Source organism: Typopeltis vanoorti, chromosome 18 (genome assembly GCF_054136105.1).
Source record: "Typopeltis vanoorti isolate ZY-2024b chromosome 18, IOZ_Tvanoo_1.0, whole genome shotgun sequence".
Taxonomy (NCBI): domain Eukaryota; kingdom Metazoa; phylum Arthropoda; class Arachnida; order Uropygi; family Thelyphonidae; genus Typopeltis; species Typopeltis vanoorti.
This window is the reverse complement of record NC_143566.1, coordinates 20,635,768-20,655,308: the sequence shown is the minus strand read 5'-3', so window position 1 is coordinate 20,655,308 and position 19,541 is coordinate 20,635,768. Positions and strand designations below refer to the sequence as shown.

The 19,541-nt window shown below is 34.4% G+C and overlaps 1 protein-coding gene across 6 annotated transcripts in view; it reads right to left on the bottom strand.

Annotated features, from left to right (window-relative positions):
• SpdS (Spermidine Synthase) overlaps positions 1-19,541 on the bottom strand; it is a 121,010-nt gene that overhangs the window by 7,654 nt on the left and 93,815 nt on the right. For all 6 annotated transcript variants that reach the window (XM_090408139.1, XM_090408140.1, XM_090408141.1 and 3 more), the window contains one exon: positions 7,232-7,377. In XM_090408139.1, the coding sequence (XP_090264265.1) occupies positions 7,232-7,377 (146 nt within the window). The remainder of the gene's footprint in view (positions 1-7,231; positions 7,378-19,541) is intronic.

Sequence of the window (19,541 nt, the reverse complement as noted above, 5' to 3'; positions counted from 1 at the left end):
GCTGTAGAGAGCTTCTCGAAATGCCCAATTCAAGACCATGGTGCCAAATTGATATTCCTGGACTCTCAGCAACACTCTCACGAACTGCTTCGATGTTTTCTGTTGAACGACGGCCAGAGTGTATAAGATCACTAATTGATCCAGTATTTTGTATGAAAATTGCGAACTGTAGCTGCCAAACCTTCATTATTTTTAAAATATTGCTCAACAATGAAAATGTGTTGTTCTTTCGTGTAGCGCTCCATTTTTAATAACCCTGAACTGTCAGCTGTCACGCTGTCTTTTTTCCCTCTTTGGCAACACTTTACCGCACAAATGGCGCTAAATTTAAATCTTGCATGAATTTTGGGACACCCTGTGTGTATGTGTGTGTGTATATATATATATATATATATATATATATATATATATATATATATATATATATATATATATGTGTGTGTGTATTGTAATTTAAATTTATTTTTCACCAAGCCTAAAAACTCTGCTCTTGAGACCAAACAGTTTTTTTCAAGCCATTTCAGGCCTGTAATAAGTACAGCAGTGGTCTCACACCAGGCAATGACATTCATCTCCAACCTAAAGATGATCACAAACATCTATGTCCATGGCAGGATTTAAACTAGCAGATTGTTGGTTGGAGAGCAGGTATGCAAACTCCTTGGCCAACATGCTGTTTGGTTCAACTTACTGAATCTGGTAAAATATAAACTATCCTTTGCTATTTTGTTGTGATTGCAATCAAACTTGCTAATCAAGCTACTAAAAAAAGTCTCAATCAAAATCTTTACAAAAAAAAAATGCTTAAGAAATTACACCATAACAAACTATCCATTATATAAGCTATTCCTACATTAGAATTTAGTAAGCTCAAAACACACAATGAATACAATGCGAGCTATATTATAAACCAATGGGAGATAGGCCATTCAATCCAAACAATTGCTGCTTGAATATATAAAACACTTAATAAACAAATGGGTGATAAATGAAAGAATTACAAATTAAACCATTCGAGTATGAACAACAGAAAAGTGGCAAGCATTACTTCTCTTCTAGGATTGTTTGAAGATTAATATTTGAAAAAGTTGAACTCATTTATGCTGAGATGTAATCACTGACTTCCAGACAGTGATTGCTCAAGTCCTTGGTTTTTGCTGAGAGAGCCATGGAGTGAATAACAGTGATAGATTCTTTGATATAATGTGAAAGGAAGTTGTTTTTTCAAGGGAGATAATGGTGGTTTATCCTAATCAAGAATTGCACCATGGACATTCACTCATATGGCTTCATCAACAAAATCAAGCCCTTAAATGATGTTTAGAAGTCGATAATCAGATATTTCATTATAATTGAGTTTTAACTTTCAACTTTTCAACAATCCCAGAAGACAGATGCTCATGCCACAGATCAGTGGCACTTCATTCTTTGATTATTGAGTTTAAAATTTCTATTTAACTTGTAATCCATATTTATCACCCTACAGAAGATACACATCCACTGTGGTGAAACTAGTTGTCACCATTTTCAACAACTAATAAAAACCAGTCCTTTTATCACTGAATTCAGTCACAAAACTATTTTATTTTAATTCAAGGCTAATATCATTAACCATGACATTAATATCATTAATCTCAGTAATACTACGAAAAGCAAGTGGCCTTCTTCTGCAGAAAATACATTTCCAGTTTTTTTGACTTGGTTAAAAAAATTGAAAAGTTGTTAATCGTTTCTTAGCACTTAGCTGGTAAGTATTAAGAAGTGATTAAAAGAACTATATATATGCTGCAAATGCCACTTAGGTTTTAAGATTTGTGGAAATAGTAAAGAGGTATAATTTTTTAAACAGTTTATTAAGATGTCATCATTGAATTCTTGATATGTATTCTCAATGGGTGTACAGGATATGATAATACAACATGAAAAACTTTACATCATTACTAACTTCCTATCTACAATTTTCCTCCAAACCAATCTGTTACCTATCAAGACTCCAACATTATCACATCTTATAATTCTATCTTCTAAGGCACTTTTTGCTGTATCAATTCACCTATATCTTGGTCTTCCTCTGGATCTTTTCCCTGCCAACCTAACAGGGAACACTTGTTTTGCTAATCTTTCCTCCCCCATTCTGTTTCAGTGACCATACCATCTGAGATTAGCTGTGCTAACACATTACTGGATGCTAACGATGTCATTTCCTAATATCCTCGTTTTTAATATGATGTTGCCATTAATGCCACCTGTTCACATCCCTAATCCATATAAATTTATTCAGTTGATTTTCTGCCATACCAGCTTTATTGATTATATTTTCTATTTCCATATTTAATTTACAATCTTCACTAAATATCGTGACTAAGTAGCTGCAATGTTTTACTTGTTCTATAGGTTCTCCATTCACAATGCAATTGATATTTTCAATGCTTCTGTCTATTTTCATGGTCTTTGTCTTGTTAGTGCTGCCCTTCATACCAAATCTATTACAACAGTTATTCAATTTAGTCAGAAAATCTTGCAGACATGTACTGGATTCATTTAGAAGTATAACATTGTCTGCATAAAGCAAAGAGCTGAGATTAACATCTTTGATATCAGGTTTAATACCACTTTCCTTCATAATGTGATCCATATAGATAATGAATAACAGATGGGATAATGTACATCCTTGTCTCACACCAGATTTAACATTAAACCATCTTCCTGTACTTCCTTGAATTCTATCTGTTGATTTACGAGATAAAACATTGCTTGATATAATGTCCCATTGACACCATACAACTGTAGTGATTTGAATAGCTTTTCTCTTGGCACCTTGTCATATGCCTTTTCCAGATCTACAAAACTTAAATACAGATCTTTGTTATGTTCCCATGATTTCTCAACTATTTGTTGTCAAGTGAAAATCTGATCCTGACAGCCTCTATTTGGCCTGAATTCAGCTTGTTCGTCATCAAGTTTCCCTTCCACAATCCTTCTCACCTGTTTCTCAAGTATACTTACATAAATCTTACCAGGAATATTCAGTAGGGAAATATCTCTGTAATTCTCACATTCAGTTTTATTTCCCTTTTTGTATATCGATACTATGAGAGCTCTACTCCAATCATCTGGAATTCATCCCTTTGTCCAGGCCTTCTGAACTATGTACTACATACTTCTAGTTCAGAAGGCCTTTTATAGCACTTTTTCCTCCATTTTGGTCTTTTCCAACAGCTCCAGAATATTTTACCAACTTCTTGATATTTATTTCTTATGTTCTTACAAAAGTCTTCCCATGACTTTTGTTTAGCTAGTTTTACAGTGTTTAGTCTGAGAGCTAGATGTGCCTGAGCGTGAGTAAATATATGACTCTAAAGTATTAGTAAAAACTGCATTTCTCTCTTAAGTGCTGTCACTTGAACATAACACCAAGTATGGCAAAACAAAAGTAATACTATTCACACAAAAAGTGGGTCATCAGGCACCAATAGATAAAAATGTGTAAGATGGCTGACTTACTGTGACTTATGTAGAGCCTAGCAAAGTACAACTACTCTTCTGTTTCTAAGCAGACAGACTACTACCAATGCTTTATTTCAAGCTTCATCTATATATATTTCTCCTTCATTTACTAAGCTGATGACTCATTTTGATGTTATCCAGTTAGGACAATTTAATATTTCAACACACTGTACTTGTTCCTTTTCAATTTCATCCAGCATTTTATACAACCTGGCATAAATATTTTCTTTGTTCTTTAATGACACAAGTTATATGCATTAAGATTTCTAGATTAAAAATAAAAAAATTCTTTACCTGCTTGAGAAAAGGCCTTTCTGTTAAAATGAGTACTAAAATAACCTTTGCATTATTGATAAATATCCAGATATCTTCTATCTGGATTTGAATTCTATCAGTTATTTGAATCCGAGTTAACTGGGCTTAAATTTTGCTGAAGGTTAATTAAGAATAGGCCACAGTGATAATTTTTTGTTAAGTAAGATTAAATTTATGAGCAATATTAGCTTTAAGCTCAATTCAATTGATTTTTAAAACAAACTTCTTTTATTTTCTGTCCTCTTACAGTTCTGCTACTTTGATTTTGAATATTCAAAATATTAACAGTGCCCATGAATTGTTAATTAAAAACAAAATATGAGGGTGGTCTGAAAAGTTCTCGGGCTAACAATGATAAAACGGATTTACAGTTTCAAAATCATTTTAATTTTCGACATAATCTTACTTAAGACTAATACATTTATTCCAGCGATGCTCCAGCACCATTATCCCGTCTCTGTAGTGATTCTCAGCAAGATCTGCAAAATACAAATACCCCTCTACAGCTGCAATCACTTTTTGATTCAAAGAAAAACTCTGACCAGCAAGAAAGAGTTTTAGTTTTGGGAAGAGACAAAAGTCAGAGGGAGCCAAATCTAGGGAATAGGGTGGGTGTTCCAACAATTCAAAGTGCAGATCCCTTAATTTTCCCACTGCCAAAACACCTTTGTGGGCAGGTGCACTGTCCTGATGAAAGATGATTTTTTTTCCCACCTGCAAACTGGGTCTTTTTTCACGAATTTTTTCGTCTATTCTGGTTAAAAGTTTGGAACAATATTCCCCAGTTATTGTTTTACCCTTTTCAAGATAATTAATAAACAAAATGCCTTTAGCATCCTAAAACACCGACGTCCTGCTGATGGAACTAACTTTGTCTTCTTTGGTTCTGAACAACCGGCTTTTGTCCACCGTTTTGACTGCTGTTTGGATTCTGGTGTGTAATGGTGAATCCAAGTCTCATCCATAGTAATAAATCGATGCACAAAATTAGTTTTATTCTTGTTAAAATGCTCCAAGCACTGTTCAGAGATTTTCACACGAGTGTTTTTGACCTGCTGTGAGCAAGCGTAGCACCCTTCATGCACAAAGCTTTTTCATTTGCAATTCTTCATCAAAATATATCTTACATGTTCTTTTGAAATGCCTATAGTCTCAGTAATTTGACGCATCTTGACTCACTGGTCATCCAATACCATATCGTGCCCTTGATCAATGATTTCTGATGTTGTTACTTTTTGGACGTCTTTCACATGAATCAACTTCACGGCCAAAATTAAACTCGGTGGCCCATTTCTTAATTGTCAAAAACGAAGGAGAAGAATGTCCATAAACCTTTATGAACTTTGAATGAATTTCTTTTGGCGTCAAACCTTCTTTTGCAAAGAATTTTATAACTCCACGATACTCAATTTTATCCATTTCAAGGGATACAAACAACACTTTTGCTTCAGACAGCTGTATAAAACAAACTACTTGATAGAATGACTTGCAATTTCACATAAATGCTTATGACAGATGTACCAACTTAGAATAAAAAAAAATCATTCTGATAGTGTTGCCATCTATGATCAAGACCGAGAACTTTTCAGACCACCCTTGTAGTTATCTACAAATAGAGCATCATTTTAAAAAATCCAAATTACACACAAAAACTTGCATATGAGACTAAAGATGTCTTTGATAATGCTACAATGCTGATTTTCATGTCTCATTTATTACAGTTGTTATTCAGTTTAGTTAGAGAATCCTGGAGACTTACATTGGAATTTGTTTTAAGATTACAACATCATCTGCATAAAATAAACAGCTAAGTTTGATATCTCCAATTCCAATATAAGGTCTAATGCTACTTTTTTTTCATAATATGATCCATATAAATGATTAATAAGAGTGGAGATAGTGTGCATCCTTGTCTTACAACTTTATCAAATGTTTTCCCTTTATTTCCATTAATTCTAATTGCCGACTTAAAACTTAAATATAGACTGTACTGCTATGTGGGGAAAAATAAATAAATAAAACTGCAGAAATTTTATTTCTCAGAAACTTCATCTCTCAATATAAAAAGCAATGAATTATTACATAGATAAATACAAACAAAATGAATATGACACCTAAATTATTAAAAGGGCAATAGTAGACTACCAAAATTACTGAACAAAAGAGCCAAGAAATGATATCACGAGACCAAGGACAGGAAGAAGTTTGTGTGTTCATTAATATATATTAATACTACCATAAACAGGCTCAAGTCAAGGCACCCTCCAATCTTAACAGCAAAAAAATCTTGCAGAGACAAGTTTCAACATGAAGGAGGAGTGGAAAGAGTCTTGGTGTAACACTTCAATGGGGATCTTCCATGGATTAGTGGACCCAACACAGATACCTTCGGGTTTCTCGAAAAACTTGGTCTGTCCTTAACCGAATCCACACCAACCATGGCAGATGTGCAGACTACCCTTACAAATGGGGTATGATTGCCTCACCCAGGTGCGATTGTGAATCACCCCATCAGACAATCATATTGTAGCAGAATGTGTCCAACGTGCATACAGTGGAAACCTGTCAGACTTCATCCATGCTACACCAAGTGCAGTCGACTGGATAATCAACCTGGACATTCAGTTGTAGCCTATTCTTGAGTGTCTCTTTTATGACTGTATTATGTCTTATTATTGTACATATGTCTATTACTATGTCCATATATATTGAGGATTAATATAATGTAACTTTTCATGTGCGAGCCATACGTTAAATAAATAAATAATAATATTAATACTAACAAGAAAGATGATAAACGTTTTTAATTATTTTATTAAATATTATTACATTTTAATTAAAAATATATTTATTAAAAAGATATATAAAAATTTTAGTAAATATTTTAACACTTCATAAAGTTCTAACTGAAAAACATCATTCAGCAAAATATTCCAGTATATTCTTTTGGTCTTCATTATTAGCAGCTGAACCTCACTATGACAAACATTGGAGTGAAAAAAAAATTTCATTCCAATGTCTTTTCACAAAATAGAAAGCATAGCAAAACTCTGGTTTGAGTATAGCTGTGTCCAATTGATTTTTCATAGATACTTGAAAAATCAATACTCAAACACTAAACTATTACTATTTTTTGGTCTGTTAACCATATTTCATTCTTTCAGTATGTGATAATTTACAGAAAAACTCACGATTACTGCAATATACTAAAAAGGTGATTAAGACATGAATTTTTATGAGTTCAAAAATAGTGACCATGTCTGTTGTGATAATACTTTACCACTATTTTAATTTACAGGTTATTATTGCTGCTGCTACAGAAGTATATGAATTCCAATTTTTTTTTTTTAAACACATAAAAAATAGACATTTAACTCAGGTAACATTTAACATGAATATGCATACTCACAGGAGCTTGACTACAAAGGAGATAACCAATTTGACCTCCAGGATATGTAGGGATATATGAAGAAGCATAATTAACAACAGGAAAGAGAGTTCGGCACATTTCAAGCAAACCCTTCACAAGTGGCAAATCAAACCAAAATGATTCCCCTAAAAATGATGAAGTAATAACAAATATATAAAATGAATTAAATATGAAAAACATCAATTAATAAAAATTTTGAAACGCTGTGCTAAAAACAGTGTAAACTAATAAAACTGCTTCATATTTTATGCTGTTTTGCAGAGTATGCTTCCTTAATAAATCAGGAAATAGATTTCCTTATAGAATATATTGCTTGTAAAATATATATAATATATAAAAGAATATAGTACAGGCAGTCCCCGGGTTACAAACAAGATACATTCCTGAGAATGTCTTTAAGTCAGATTTGTATGTAACTCGGATCCCTGATGAACAGCGCATATGTGGTGGTAGTAATAATAATAATAGCAATACTATAATGGCTCATATGTGGCAATAATAATAGCCCTGTACTGTAATAATAAGTTATAGAAACTATTGTGCTCTTTCTTTTAATTCAAACAAACAGAACATAAAAACTAACTCATACAAAAAGTTTAGATAGGACAGGAGAAATTTCAAAAAAGAATATTAAAGGTTGAATCAATGTCTTGCTTACTGGAAGGGGCATTTCTGAGGCAAGAAGACAGGCTAACATTAATCGGAAGATGATGGAGTTAATGCTAGAGAGGATGGATCTGGTGCTGGAGAATCAGGATTTGATCTGCTTCACAAGCAGAATTTTAAAGGGAATTTTCTTTTACAAACAATAACGTTCCACAGCAGGAATAAAACAGTTCAAGAACCAATCTTCAAACATGGCAAGTGTGACCCAGGCCCTTACATTTGACTTCCAAATAACGGGAAGAGCTGCTCTAATAATGCAGCAGTGTGGGTTTGTTTACATGTGCATAAAAAACAAGTAACTGAATTATTAATTTAATTATCCTTATGGAAAGCTGAGAGCCCATTCATAAGTACAGAACAACGTAAGTCAGGTCATCCGTAACCTGGGAACTGCCTGTATATAATTATCATCAGCCTTCCACCAGAAGACTTGTGTCCACTAAGATGGCAATGGCATGACTTCATAAAATTCCTAAATTCATATACACATAATTAGGATATACAGATGAATTAACTATACAATAAACCCAACACACTAAGTATTTTGCGACTAGAATTTTTTTATGTTGAAACATGGTGTTAGTAATAATTAGTCCATGTCCTGAGCAGAAATTTAGCAGCCACTTACCATTATTATTAGCTTTGCTCTTTTCTCCAAATTTTCTGAAAACATTATATAATCTGGTATCATTACCTACTCTGCTGTTTAGGTCTCCAAAGGACCAACTTTTCCTTTTTTGTTGTAGCTGCTTTCTCTAATTGTCTCAAAAAATTCATCCACTTTTTTAGTAGAACCTTCTGGAGGACCATAAGCACAAATAAGTCTCAATGTCCAGTTCCCCATTAGGATATCAGCCCACGTCACTACTTGATATTGCCTGCCATTCAAGAAAATTATCCTCGTATTTAGTGTTTAATATTATTGTTCCTTTTCCTTGATTGTTATTGCCCAAGTATAACATCTTACATTTGTTACTTAAAAAGATCAGATCTGTTTTTGTCTTTTGTTTTGGTAACACCTATTATGTCAATCTAGTACTTATCCAATTCTTTTCCATTAACGCTTCTTATGTGGATGGTGCCAATCTTGATCTCTGTTGATGTTGAGTTGGGGTTTGTACCAGTAGTTCACTTTTCTCTGTTTGTCCTGGTTCTGTGATGAAAACAATGAACACCTTGTTAAAGTGATGTCCCAGCCAGCATAAAATTCCATAATATTGTACCATCATTTTTTGAGTTATGGTTTAAGTTAATAAGAATATCATTTCATTGGCTAAATCCCAAACTGCCAGCACATCCCTGTTTGTTAAGTATCCAGGTAGATAACAGGGCACAGCACAAGAAGGTGAGAATTGGACATCAGGTCAGAACCCCTGGTTGGTTCTCTGCATTCCCCAGAAGGTCATGTAGAAGTCTTCTCCCAGTTATCCAACCTTAAGCAGCACTAATCACCATCGTAGCCAAACCATACAATACAGAATTTTACCATTAGCTACTGGATGGCTTGTGCAAATACACTCAAGCTTATCCTCTACTTATTCCCATGTTTTTTTTCAAACATATTTATATACAAACAAGTAATACTAACATGTTTAACAATGCTAACTTGAAGTATAACCATTATACTTCGATTTCAATTAACCCATATTTCAGCCATAACTCTAATTCTGTCAAAGTTACATAAAATCACAATTCTATAACCAGCTGATGAAGGCTACTCCATATATTTCATACCCAAAAAATAAAAAATTATCCTTATACCTTTGTAAGCTTTTTATTACATTTTCCAGGAGAGCATGTTTCATCCAAATGTATAATCTATCTTATATATATATATAATTATGAATTATAAATATATATATATATAATTATGAAATTCAATTAAATCTTCTCTGAATCTCATGTTCATCATCAAATTCCTGCCATGTACCCTCAAGGGGTGTACAGGATATGATAGTACTACCTGAAAAATTTACATCATTACTAACTTCCTATCTAGAATTTTCCTCCAAATCAGTCTGTTACTTGTCAAGACTCCAACATTACCAGATCTTATATTTCTATCGTCTAAGGCACTTTGTACCGTATCAATCCACCTATATCTAGGCCTTCCTCTGGGTCGTTTTCCTACCAACTTGGCAGAGAACACTTGTTTTGCTAATCTTTCCTCGCCCATTCTGTTTAAGTGACCATACCACCTGAGATTAGCTCTGCTAACGCACTCCTGGATACCGACAATGTCAAGTTATTTCCTAATATTCTCGTTTTTAATATGATATTGCCATTGATGCCAACTGTTCACGCCCGCTAACCTTTCTCAGGACTCTCATATCTGCAGTATCTAGTCTTTGGTCAAGTGTTTTACTTCTCACCCAGCTCTCAGATGCATAAGTTAAAACTTGTTTGAACACTGTCTTGTATACAGCTAATTTAGTGTTCTGACTAATTTCTCTCTTATTCCATATGAATTTATTCAATTGACTTCCTACCATACCAGCTTTCTTGATTCTGTTGTCTATTTCCATATTTAATTTACCATCTTCAGTAAAAATCGAGCATAAGTAGCTGAAATGTTTTACTTGTTCCACAGGTTCTCCATTCACAAGACACTTGACATTTTCAATGATTCTGCCTATTTTCATTGCCTTTGTCTTTTTATTGCTGACCTTCATACCATATCTATTACAACAGTTATTCAATTTAGTCAGGGAATCTTACAGACTTGTAGCGGATATATTTAGAAGTAAAACATCGTCCACATAAAGCAAACAGCTGACATTAACTTCTCCAATTTTGATATCAGGTTTAATACCACTTTCCTTCATAATGTGATCCATATAGATAATGAATAACAGAGGGGATAATGTACATCCTTGTCTCACACCAGATTTAACATTAAACCATCTTCCTGTACTTCCTTCAATTCTAACTGCTGAATTACAACTCAAATAAAGACTAAGTATTGCTTGATATGATGGCCCATTGACACCATATAACTGTAGCGTATTGAATAGCTTCTCTCTTGGCACCTTGTCATATGCCTTTTCCAAATCGACAAAACTTAAATACAGATCTTTGTTATATTCCCATGATTTCTCCACTATTTGTCGTAAAGTGAAGATCTGATCCTGACAGCCTTTATTTGACCTGAATCCAACTTGTTCTTCCCCAAGCTTTTCTTCCACAATTCTTCTCAATCGTTTCTCAAGTATACTTGCATATATCTTACCAGGAACACTCAATAGGGATATACCTCTGTAATTCTCACATTCAGTTTTATTTCCATTTTTATATATAGGTACTATGAGAGCTCTACTCCAATCATTGAGAATTCGTCCCTCTTTCCAGGCATTCTGAACTATGCAGTGCAGCCACTGTAAGACTTTAATACCACCATACTTCAGCATTTCTGGTCGAATATCATCTACTCCTGCTGCCTTTCCACATTTCAAGCCTTTGATGGCTTTTTCTACTCCAAGTATGGCAGACTGCATGCCTGGTCAATGTTTTTTTTTTTTTTTTTTTTTTTTTTTTTTTTTTTTTTTAATCACTGTGCTGTCATGACTGCTTGTTCATTTAGCAAATTTTCAAAGTAATTACTCCATACTTCAAGGATATCTTTTTCTTCCATTTTCATTTCACCTTCATCATCTCTAACTCCTTTTACAGCACTCTTTCCTCCATTCCTAAGCTTCTTCAACAACCTCCAGAATATTTTACCACCTTCCTGATATTTATTTTCTATATTTTTGCCAAAGTCCTCCCATGACTTTTGTTTAGCTAGTTTTACACACTGTTTAGCTTTCTTACTTTTGTCTCTATATTCTCTAAGAGCACAAGCTGAGTTATTTGCCAGGAACATTTGATATGCTTTCTTCTTTTCCTTCACTGCCTCTTTAACTTCCTCTATCCACCATGAAGTTCTAATTTTTCTATCCTTGCAGACAACTTCACCACATGCCTCTCTAGCTGAATCAATCAGAGTTTTCTCCAAGGTTTGGTTCCTGTTCTCAAACTCTTTCATTTATTCTTCAATAATCAGTGTATTTTAGTCTAGAGTTCACATCTGAGAGCTGCTCAACTTTTATTCGCTTTAAAACTTTCTTACATGTCATTCTTTTCAATATGAAATTCAATTTTATCCTGCTCAAGACTAAATAGTGATCACTTCCAATTTCAAATCCTCTGTACACTCTGGTGTCCTGCCCAAGGGAGAAAACATCACTATCAACAATAACATAGTCAATGAGAACTTTTATTCCTTGCCTCTTCTCTCCATTTGAATTGTGCACATTTTTATGTTGGAACATGGTGTTAGTAATAACCAGTCCATGTGCTGAGCAGAAATCCAATAGGTATTTGCCATTATTATTAGCTTTACTCTTTTCTCCAAATTTTCCCAAAACATACAAAAAATGTATGTCTGACAATCACTTCATACTCTGCTATTTAGATCCCCAACAAGGACCAACTTTTCATTTTTCATTGTGTCAGTAGCTTTCTCTAGAGCCTCAAAAAATTCCCCCACTTCTACCTTAGTAGAACCTTCTGTGGGACCATAGGCACAAATTAAGTCTCATTGTCCAATTCCCCATTCTGATATTTGCCCACATCACTCTTCTCGAGACTGCCTGCCATTCAAGAAGATTAGCTTTGTATTTTGTGTTGAATACTATGGCTACTCCTTCTTTTCCTTGATTGTCATTGCCTGAATATAACATTTTGTATTTATTGCTCAGAAAGATCTCACCAGTTTTTGTCTTTTTGTTTCAGTCACCCCTATTATGTCGATCTGGTACTTACCTGATTCCTCCGCTAGCTCCACTTCTTTGCCATTCAGGCTTCTTATGTTGATGTACCAATCTTTAACTCTGGTGATGTTGATTTGGGGTGTGTTTTTAGATTTGTTCCAGTAGCTGACTTTTCGCCCTGGTTCCCTGGCAAAAACAACGGGAATCTTGTTTAACCGGGTGACGCCCCAGCCGGCATGAAATTTTGTCATGTTGTACCATCATTTTGTATTTTGGTTTAACCAATAGGAATACAATTTGGTCGGCTAAATCCCAAATTGCCAGCCCATCCTCGTTCGTTCATTATCCAGGTAGATATCCAACAGGGTGCACCACGAGAAGGTGAGGATTGGACATTAGGTCAGAAGCCCTGGTCGGTTCTCAGCATTCCTTTAAAGGCGATGTGGAGGTCTCCCTCAGTTATACAGCTTTGGCCCTTAAGCACTCCTCATGTTAGATACATTAATCAGATTGCAACTAGCTACTTATCAACTAGCAACTTATAATTATCAAAATTTTCAAGATATAAGTCCTTACTCAATATTGGATAAGAAAAAGGTTGAAAATGAACAGGAACAAATGTATAAGGTTAATTTTATTTTTTGGGTAGAAAATAAATGGAGTAGCCTTCATCAGCTAGTTACAAAATTGTGATTTTATGTAACTGACAAAATTAGAGAGTTATGGCTGGAAGATAGGTTAATTGAAATTTAAGTATAATGGTTATCTAACTTGCACTGTTAGACATGTTAGTATTACTTACATGTTTGTCATTCTACACACTTAGTTAATCTTCTCGGAATAGTCTCAATTCCTGACATGTATTGGTGAGTAAAACTGGGAACCATAATCCAATATTGAGTAAGGACTTATATAATGGTATCCTTACTTTCTTATTCCTGCACAATCTGTTGAGCTTTACTGTTCATACTAATATGATGCTTAAATTTCCTTAAATATGAACTAAAACACCAAACTTTTTGTATTTGACATTTCCTAAAGACATGTAACTCCCTTCAATTTATATCCAACTGATTATCTTACTCGTGTGGACAGACTTATGTGTTCATCGTACGTGTTGTTTATTTTTTAACGGTATATGTTAGAACACAGAAAAATAAGTGAATAATTAATTTATTAACTTATTGCTGATATTTCGCTGGTGTTATAACCAGCATCTTCAGAGCACAAAAACACAGTTTGTCACAATATGCGAGACTATAACAACATGGTGTAATCAACGGACTAGTTAAACAAAATTGTAGCAGCAACACAAAGACTAGTGTCCTGATTTTGGCACCCTCTATCTGAAAAAAAAAAAAAAAAAAAGAGCAAGAGCAATCTGTTCTGATGAGAACACTCTTGCTGCTGAACTGGCTCACCTAAGCCACACCTTCGTGGCCAATGGCTATAATCCCCATAAGATAAACAAAATACTAAACGCAACTAAGAAACCCCTCCCACTATCCACCACAGAAAACTACAACAAAACAATCACCATCCCATACATTAAAGGAACATCCAAAAAGATTTCAAGAATTCTTAATAAACATGAACTACGCACCACATTCAGACCATGGAGCAAATTAGCAACCCTTATCTGTAATCAAGCCTACTACGGTCAAACAGGAAGAACTGTGAACATCCGCATCAATGAACACAAAAGATACATCTGGCATTATCACTATGGCAAGTCGGGCCTAGCAGACCATATTCTGGATACCCCTGCACACAGGATCAACTGGAAGAACACAAAAGTACTGCACAGAAGCTCTTACAAGTTGGAGAGATTGTTCTTAGAGGCAACAGAAGCCCTGAAACACACTCCAAATCTCAACAAATATGGCTGTATAAATTTGCCTAAAATCTGGGAGACAGTCATCTTAAGGAAAAACTAGTATTGTTTTTTTTTTTTTCTCTGTTTAGGACTCTAGTCTTTGTGATAGCTGCAAGTTTTTTTTTTTTTTTTTTCTTCAGATAGAGGGTGCCAAAATCAGGACACTAGTCTTTGTGTTGCTGCTACAATTTTGTTTAACTAGTCCGTTGATTACACCATGTTGTTATAGTCTCGCGTCTTGTGACAAACTGTGTTTTTGTGCTCTGAAGATGCTGGTTATAACACCAGCGAAATATCAGCAATAAGTTAATAAATTAATTATTCACTTATTTTTCTGTGTTCTAACATATACCGTTAAAAAATAAACAACATGATTATCTTACTGAATTGCATATACCTCCATTTGTTCAAATGGAATTTTAAACCCACTTCCCCATCAATTCTACTGTCCTAAGGAGAATGGGTATCAGGAAGTTATCATGTAAACGAAAACCACATGGTAGTGTAAAAATCTCAACTGTTTCACTTGTTTTTCAGTTTTGTATATACTAAGAAAAAAAATTTATTAATAAGGAATAATTTTGTTTATATGATAAAGTAATCTAAAAATATATATATAATTTGTTTGTATTTAGTAATACAATAGTATACGTTAGTATTACCAGAGCCACCAATGTAGTTAAGTTTGTTGCTCTAAGTATGCTATTCCTCACTTATATCCAACCTATATATTTATAGTCACTATTATAATTTTATTTTAGCTGGTTAGAGTTTCAGATCTGTATCCGTGATGGTGCATTGACTTCAAGGATCAACATATTAAGTATATTCTAAAGAACAAAGTTCTGCTATATAAAAAAATCAAACTATTTCCTGTAAACATATATACAAACAGATACAAATTCTTAGTACTTCACTGCATCTCTATAAGGATATCTGACATTCCTTATAAAATAAAAAGTACTAAATTAATTTCTAACTTCTTAAGACATACAAATAATTGCATGACCATTCTAAGAATTACTCAATGAGCTCAATAATAATTTCTCAGATTCTCACAATTAAATTCAGTACTAAGAGGTAACATTAAAGACATTACAAAACAAATTGAAGATAGCATTCAGCTGAAAGTTCTTCAGTTTTACTTGCCCACATAGAAATTTCCTTTGCAGCATCTATTTTTTATCACTGTTCTATATATCTTCCTTAATTTTTTTTCACTCATTCAGTATACCTCATCTCAAATTCCTTAAATACAATAGCTAAAAATATCACTTGACCAATATACTTGAATAATGTCTTCTAGTTTCCTTAAGCAAATTTCTTTAATGCATCTTCTTACATTTTCTGATGTAAGCACAAAAAATAATCACTGAGACAAAAGGAATACATTCAATTGAGCAATTCCAATTACATTTCCAATAAAAAAACTTCACTGCAGATTCTATCTTGCTCCTTGGAACATATATTACTTCTAATATACAAAAGCTTGATACATTATACTATCTTTCAATTATGAACTTCAGAGTTCCATATCCTTGGAAGTTAATGAAAGATGCATATAAAGACCTTTCTTTTAGTCTTACACGGTGATCCGAATACATTTTGGAAAATTATGGAGACAACTACCATGTCTGGGTAAAACTTTAGTTTAATTTAAACCAAAATCCACATTCGACGTTTCGACCTTTATATCAAGGTCATCTTTTGGGACATATATACTATATACAGAGAAACAAGCTGCACTACAATCTACATGGTTTGTTAAAGTTACTGACTAACCATTGCAATTATTGGCCTGACCTCTGGTGAAAAAACTTACTACATCAACGCTAGAGTCCTATTATTAATATTATCTATTGGTTGTAAAATTACATTCAGAGCAACAACAAGTCTATATATATATATATATATATATATATATATATATATATATATATAAAACTTATACATATGCATTTAATTATACATATAAACATGAACATACAAACAAATAAACATGTTTATATAAACATATAAACAAACAAGGGAGACAAGGAGCGACCAACCACCTGCAGGCAAGAACCATGTGATCAACTTATCAAGCCACGCCTTAAATAGCGGCCAACTTGCGCTACTTGGTAAAGGCCTTAACTACGCATTAGCACCTAAAATGGTCAATAAATTGGATTTTATCTACCACACAGAAAGAGGCATTAGGTCCCTACCCAATAATATAGCCGATAAAATATGATTAGAAACCAGCAATGTTCTGAACAATAAGAAAACCATACATAACAATCTTACAAAAATGGAACTAGCAGCAATCAAGTCATTGAAAGCTAATCGGGACATAATCATAACGAAATCAAATAAAGGCAATGCCACTGTTGTCCTGGACAGGTCAACATCCATCTATCAGATGAATCAACTAGTCTCTGATAACAACACCAATCAGCTGGTAAACTATAACCCAACAAACAGAATAAAGAATAAAACAGAGAAATTACTTAAGTCCATCACTTCAAGGCCATCAGACACAGTTAAAAAACTTATACCCCATTACGCCCACTCTTCCAGAACATATGGTGTCCCAAAAGTAGACAAACAAAATGTGTCACTTCGACCTATTGTGGAAGGTATAGATAGCCCTAATTACCACTTAGCCAAGAAATTAGCGTCAACACTCAAGGAGTTGGTCGGTCATTCCCCCTCCTACAAAAAGAACACACAACACTTTATAAACAAAATTAAAAACATAACACTAGACAAAGATGACTTATTGGTCAGTTTCGACGTTTCTGCCTTTTTCACAAATGTCCCGATCAATGATACAATCCTTCTCCTACGGAAGAAATTTCCACCTGACATTATACCCTCTTTGTCCACGTACTACATGCCAGTTACTTCGTGTCGCAAAATAAATTTTACCTACAAAAAGAAGGTACGGCCATTGGCTCACCACTATTCCCCCCCCCCAATCGCGAACTTCTATATGGAAACTTTTGAGCAAAGTTTTGATTCCTCCACTCTAAAACCCACAGTGTGGCTTAGATACGTTGACGATATGTTCATTATCTGGCCACATGGGCGACATATGCTAAACACATTCCTTAGCCACCTGAACAAACAATACGAACGCATACAATTTACAATCGAAATGGAAAATCAGAACTTGCTCCCGTTCCTGGATACATTGGTCACACGCCTTCCTTCAGGCAGTCTAACCTTCACGGTCTACCGCAAACCGACACACACACTGGCCAATACATACATGCTAATTCATACCACCACCCATAACAAAAATATGGAGTCATTAACACCCTTAAAAACAGAGCCATAACAATTTGCTCTAACCAGCAAGCTCTGAAACAGGAACTAAAAATCATTAGCGACACTTATAAATAATGGCTATAACAAAAATACTTCATAAAACATCATCAAAAAAGAATGTAGATTACAGTAAAACCATAGCCATCCCATACATTAAAGGGTTATCAGAAAAAATCAACAGAATCCTACACCAATATAATCTCAATGCCAACTTTAAACCACCTACAAAACTTAAAAACATATTCAACTCCTCTAAGGATCCTCTCCTCCCATTGGCACATCCTGGAGTTTATTGCATCCACTGCACCTGTAATTTACCATACATTCGTGAAACAGGACGTACAATCCCTGTACGTAAGAAAGAACAAACAAGACAATTAAATATAACCATTTTGGTGAAGCAGGCCTCTCAGATCACGCTCTCAACACCTTACACCAAATCGACTGGAAATGTACCTGCTCTTTACACCATACAAAAATCTGGTATGAAAGAAAATTTAAGGAAGCCTGCAAAATTCTAATAAACCACCCAAATATCAACAATAATGGTGGCATGAAAATTCCAAGAATCTGGATGGCACACATTCAGCCTACTTAATATTTAGTATCCAGAATACTTCAGGACTCTAGGAAACCTTCAGCTAGTATTGGAAACCATCCCATACCAACTGGTTGGAATATATATGTATAATCATGGTGTTTGTATGTATAATCTTTATATATGTTTATATATATAATTATTTGTTTATATGTATAATTAAATGCATATGTATAATATATATAAGGTTTATGTGTGTGTGTGTGTGTGTGTGTATATATATACAGGGTGTTCGGGATAAATTTGACATATTTATAATTAATTATATTTTTCCGTAAGTTACATGTATTAACACACACTTCTCTTCATTTAAAAGTTTGGACCCTTCTTCATTCATATACAAGATGTCAGAAAGGATGGATAGCTGGAACCCACCTGAATCATGGAAGAGAATAACTTGTATCATGATGATTCGTGCCCGCCATCAAAATAAGGATATTACGACTGCTGCCCAATGCTCCCTGAATACAGTAAAAACAATCAGGCATGAACTAGAGACTTGCAATGGTGACTACGAGGATGTAGCAAGAAGAAAGATCCCTAGCAGACGATCTGATTGCGTTCGTACAGCAGAATTCCTCGCAAATCTGCAGGAACAGGTGTTGAAGAACCCTGGCATTGGAATTCGGGCTTTGTTCGTGGAGTTGCTAACTGTAGTCAAGCCCTGGATAACAAGGGTAGCCAATGGTAGGCCGTATGTATGGCAGCAGGATTCGGCCCCTTGCCACACCTCTGGGAAAAGTCAAAAATGGTTGTCTGAAAATTTCTACGACTTCACCAGTCCAAATGTTTGGCCTCCAAACTCCCCAGACCTTAACCCCATGGATTATTTTGTATGGGGCGCAGTTGAAAAAGACACCAATCGCACTTCCAGTAATACAAAAGCCCAGTTAATGGATAAAATTAAAACAGTTTTTGCGGCCCTTCCCAGGGAGACTGTAGCATCAGCTTGTTCGAGGTTCCGAAGCAGAATTGAAGCTGTGATCGATGCTAATGGTGGTTATTTTGAGTAAATCTTGTTGATAGTATTGTAATTAACTCTGCCTGTAATGTTTTTTTGTCAATTCATTAAATTTAATAGATACA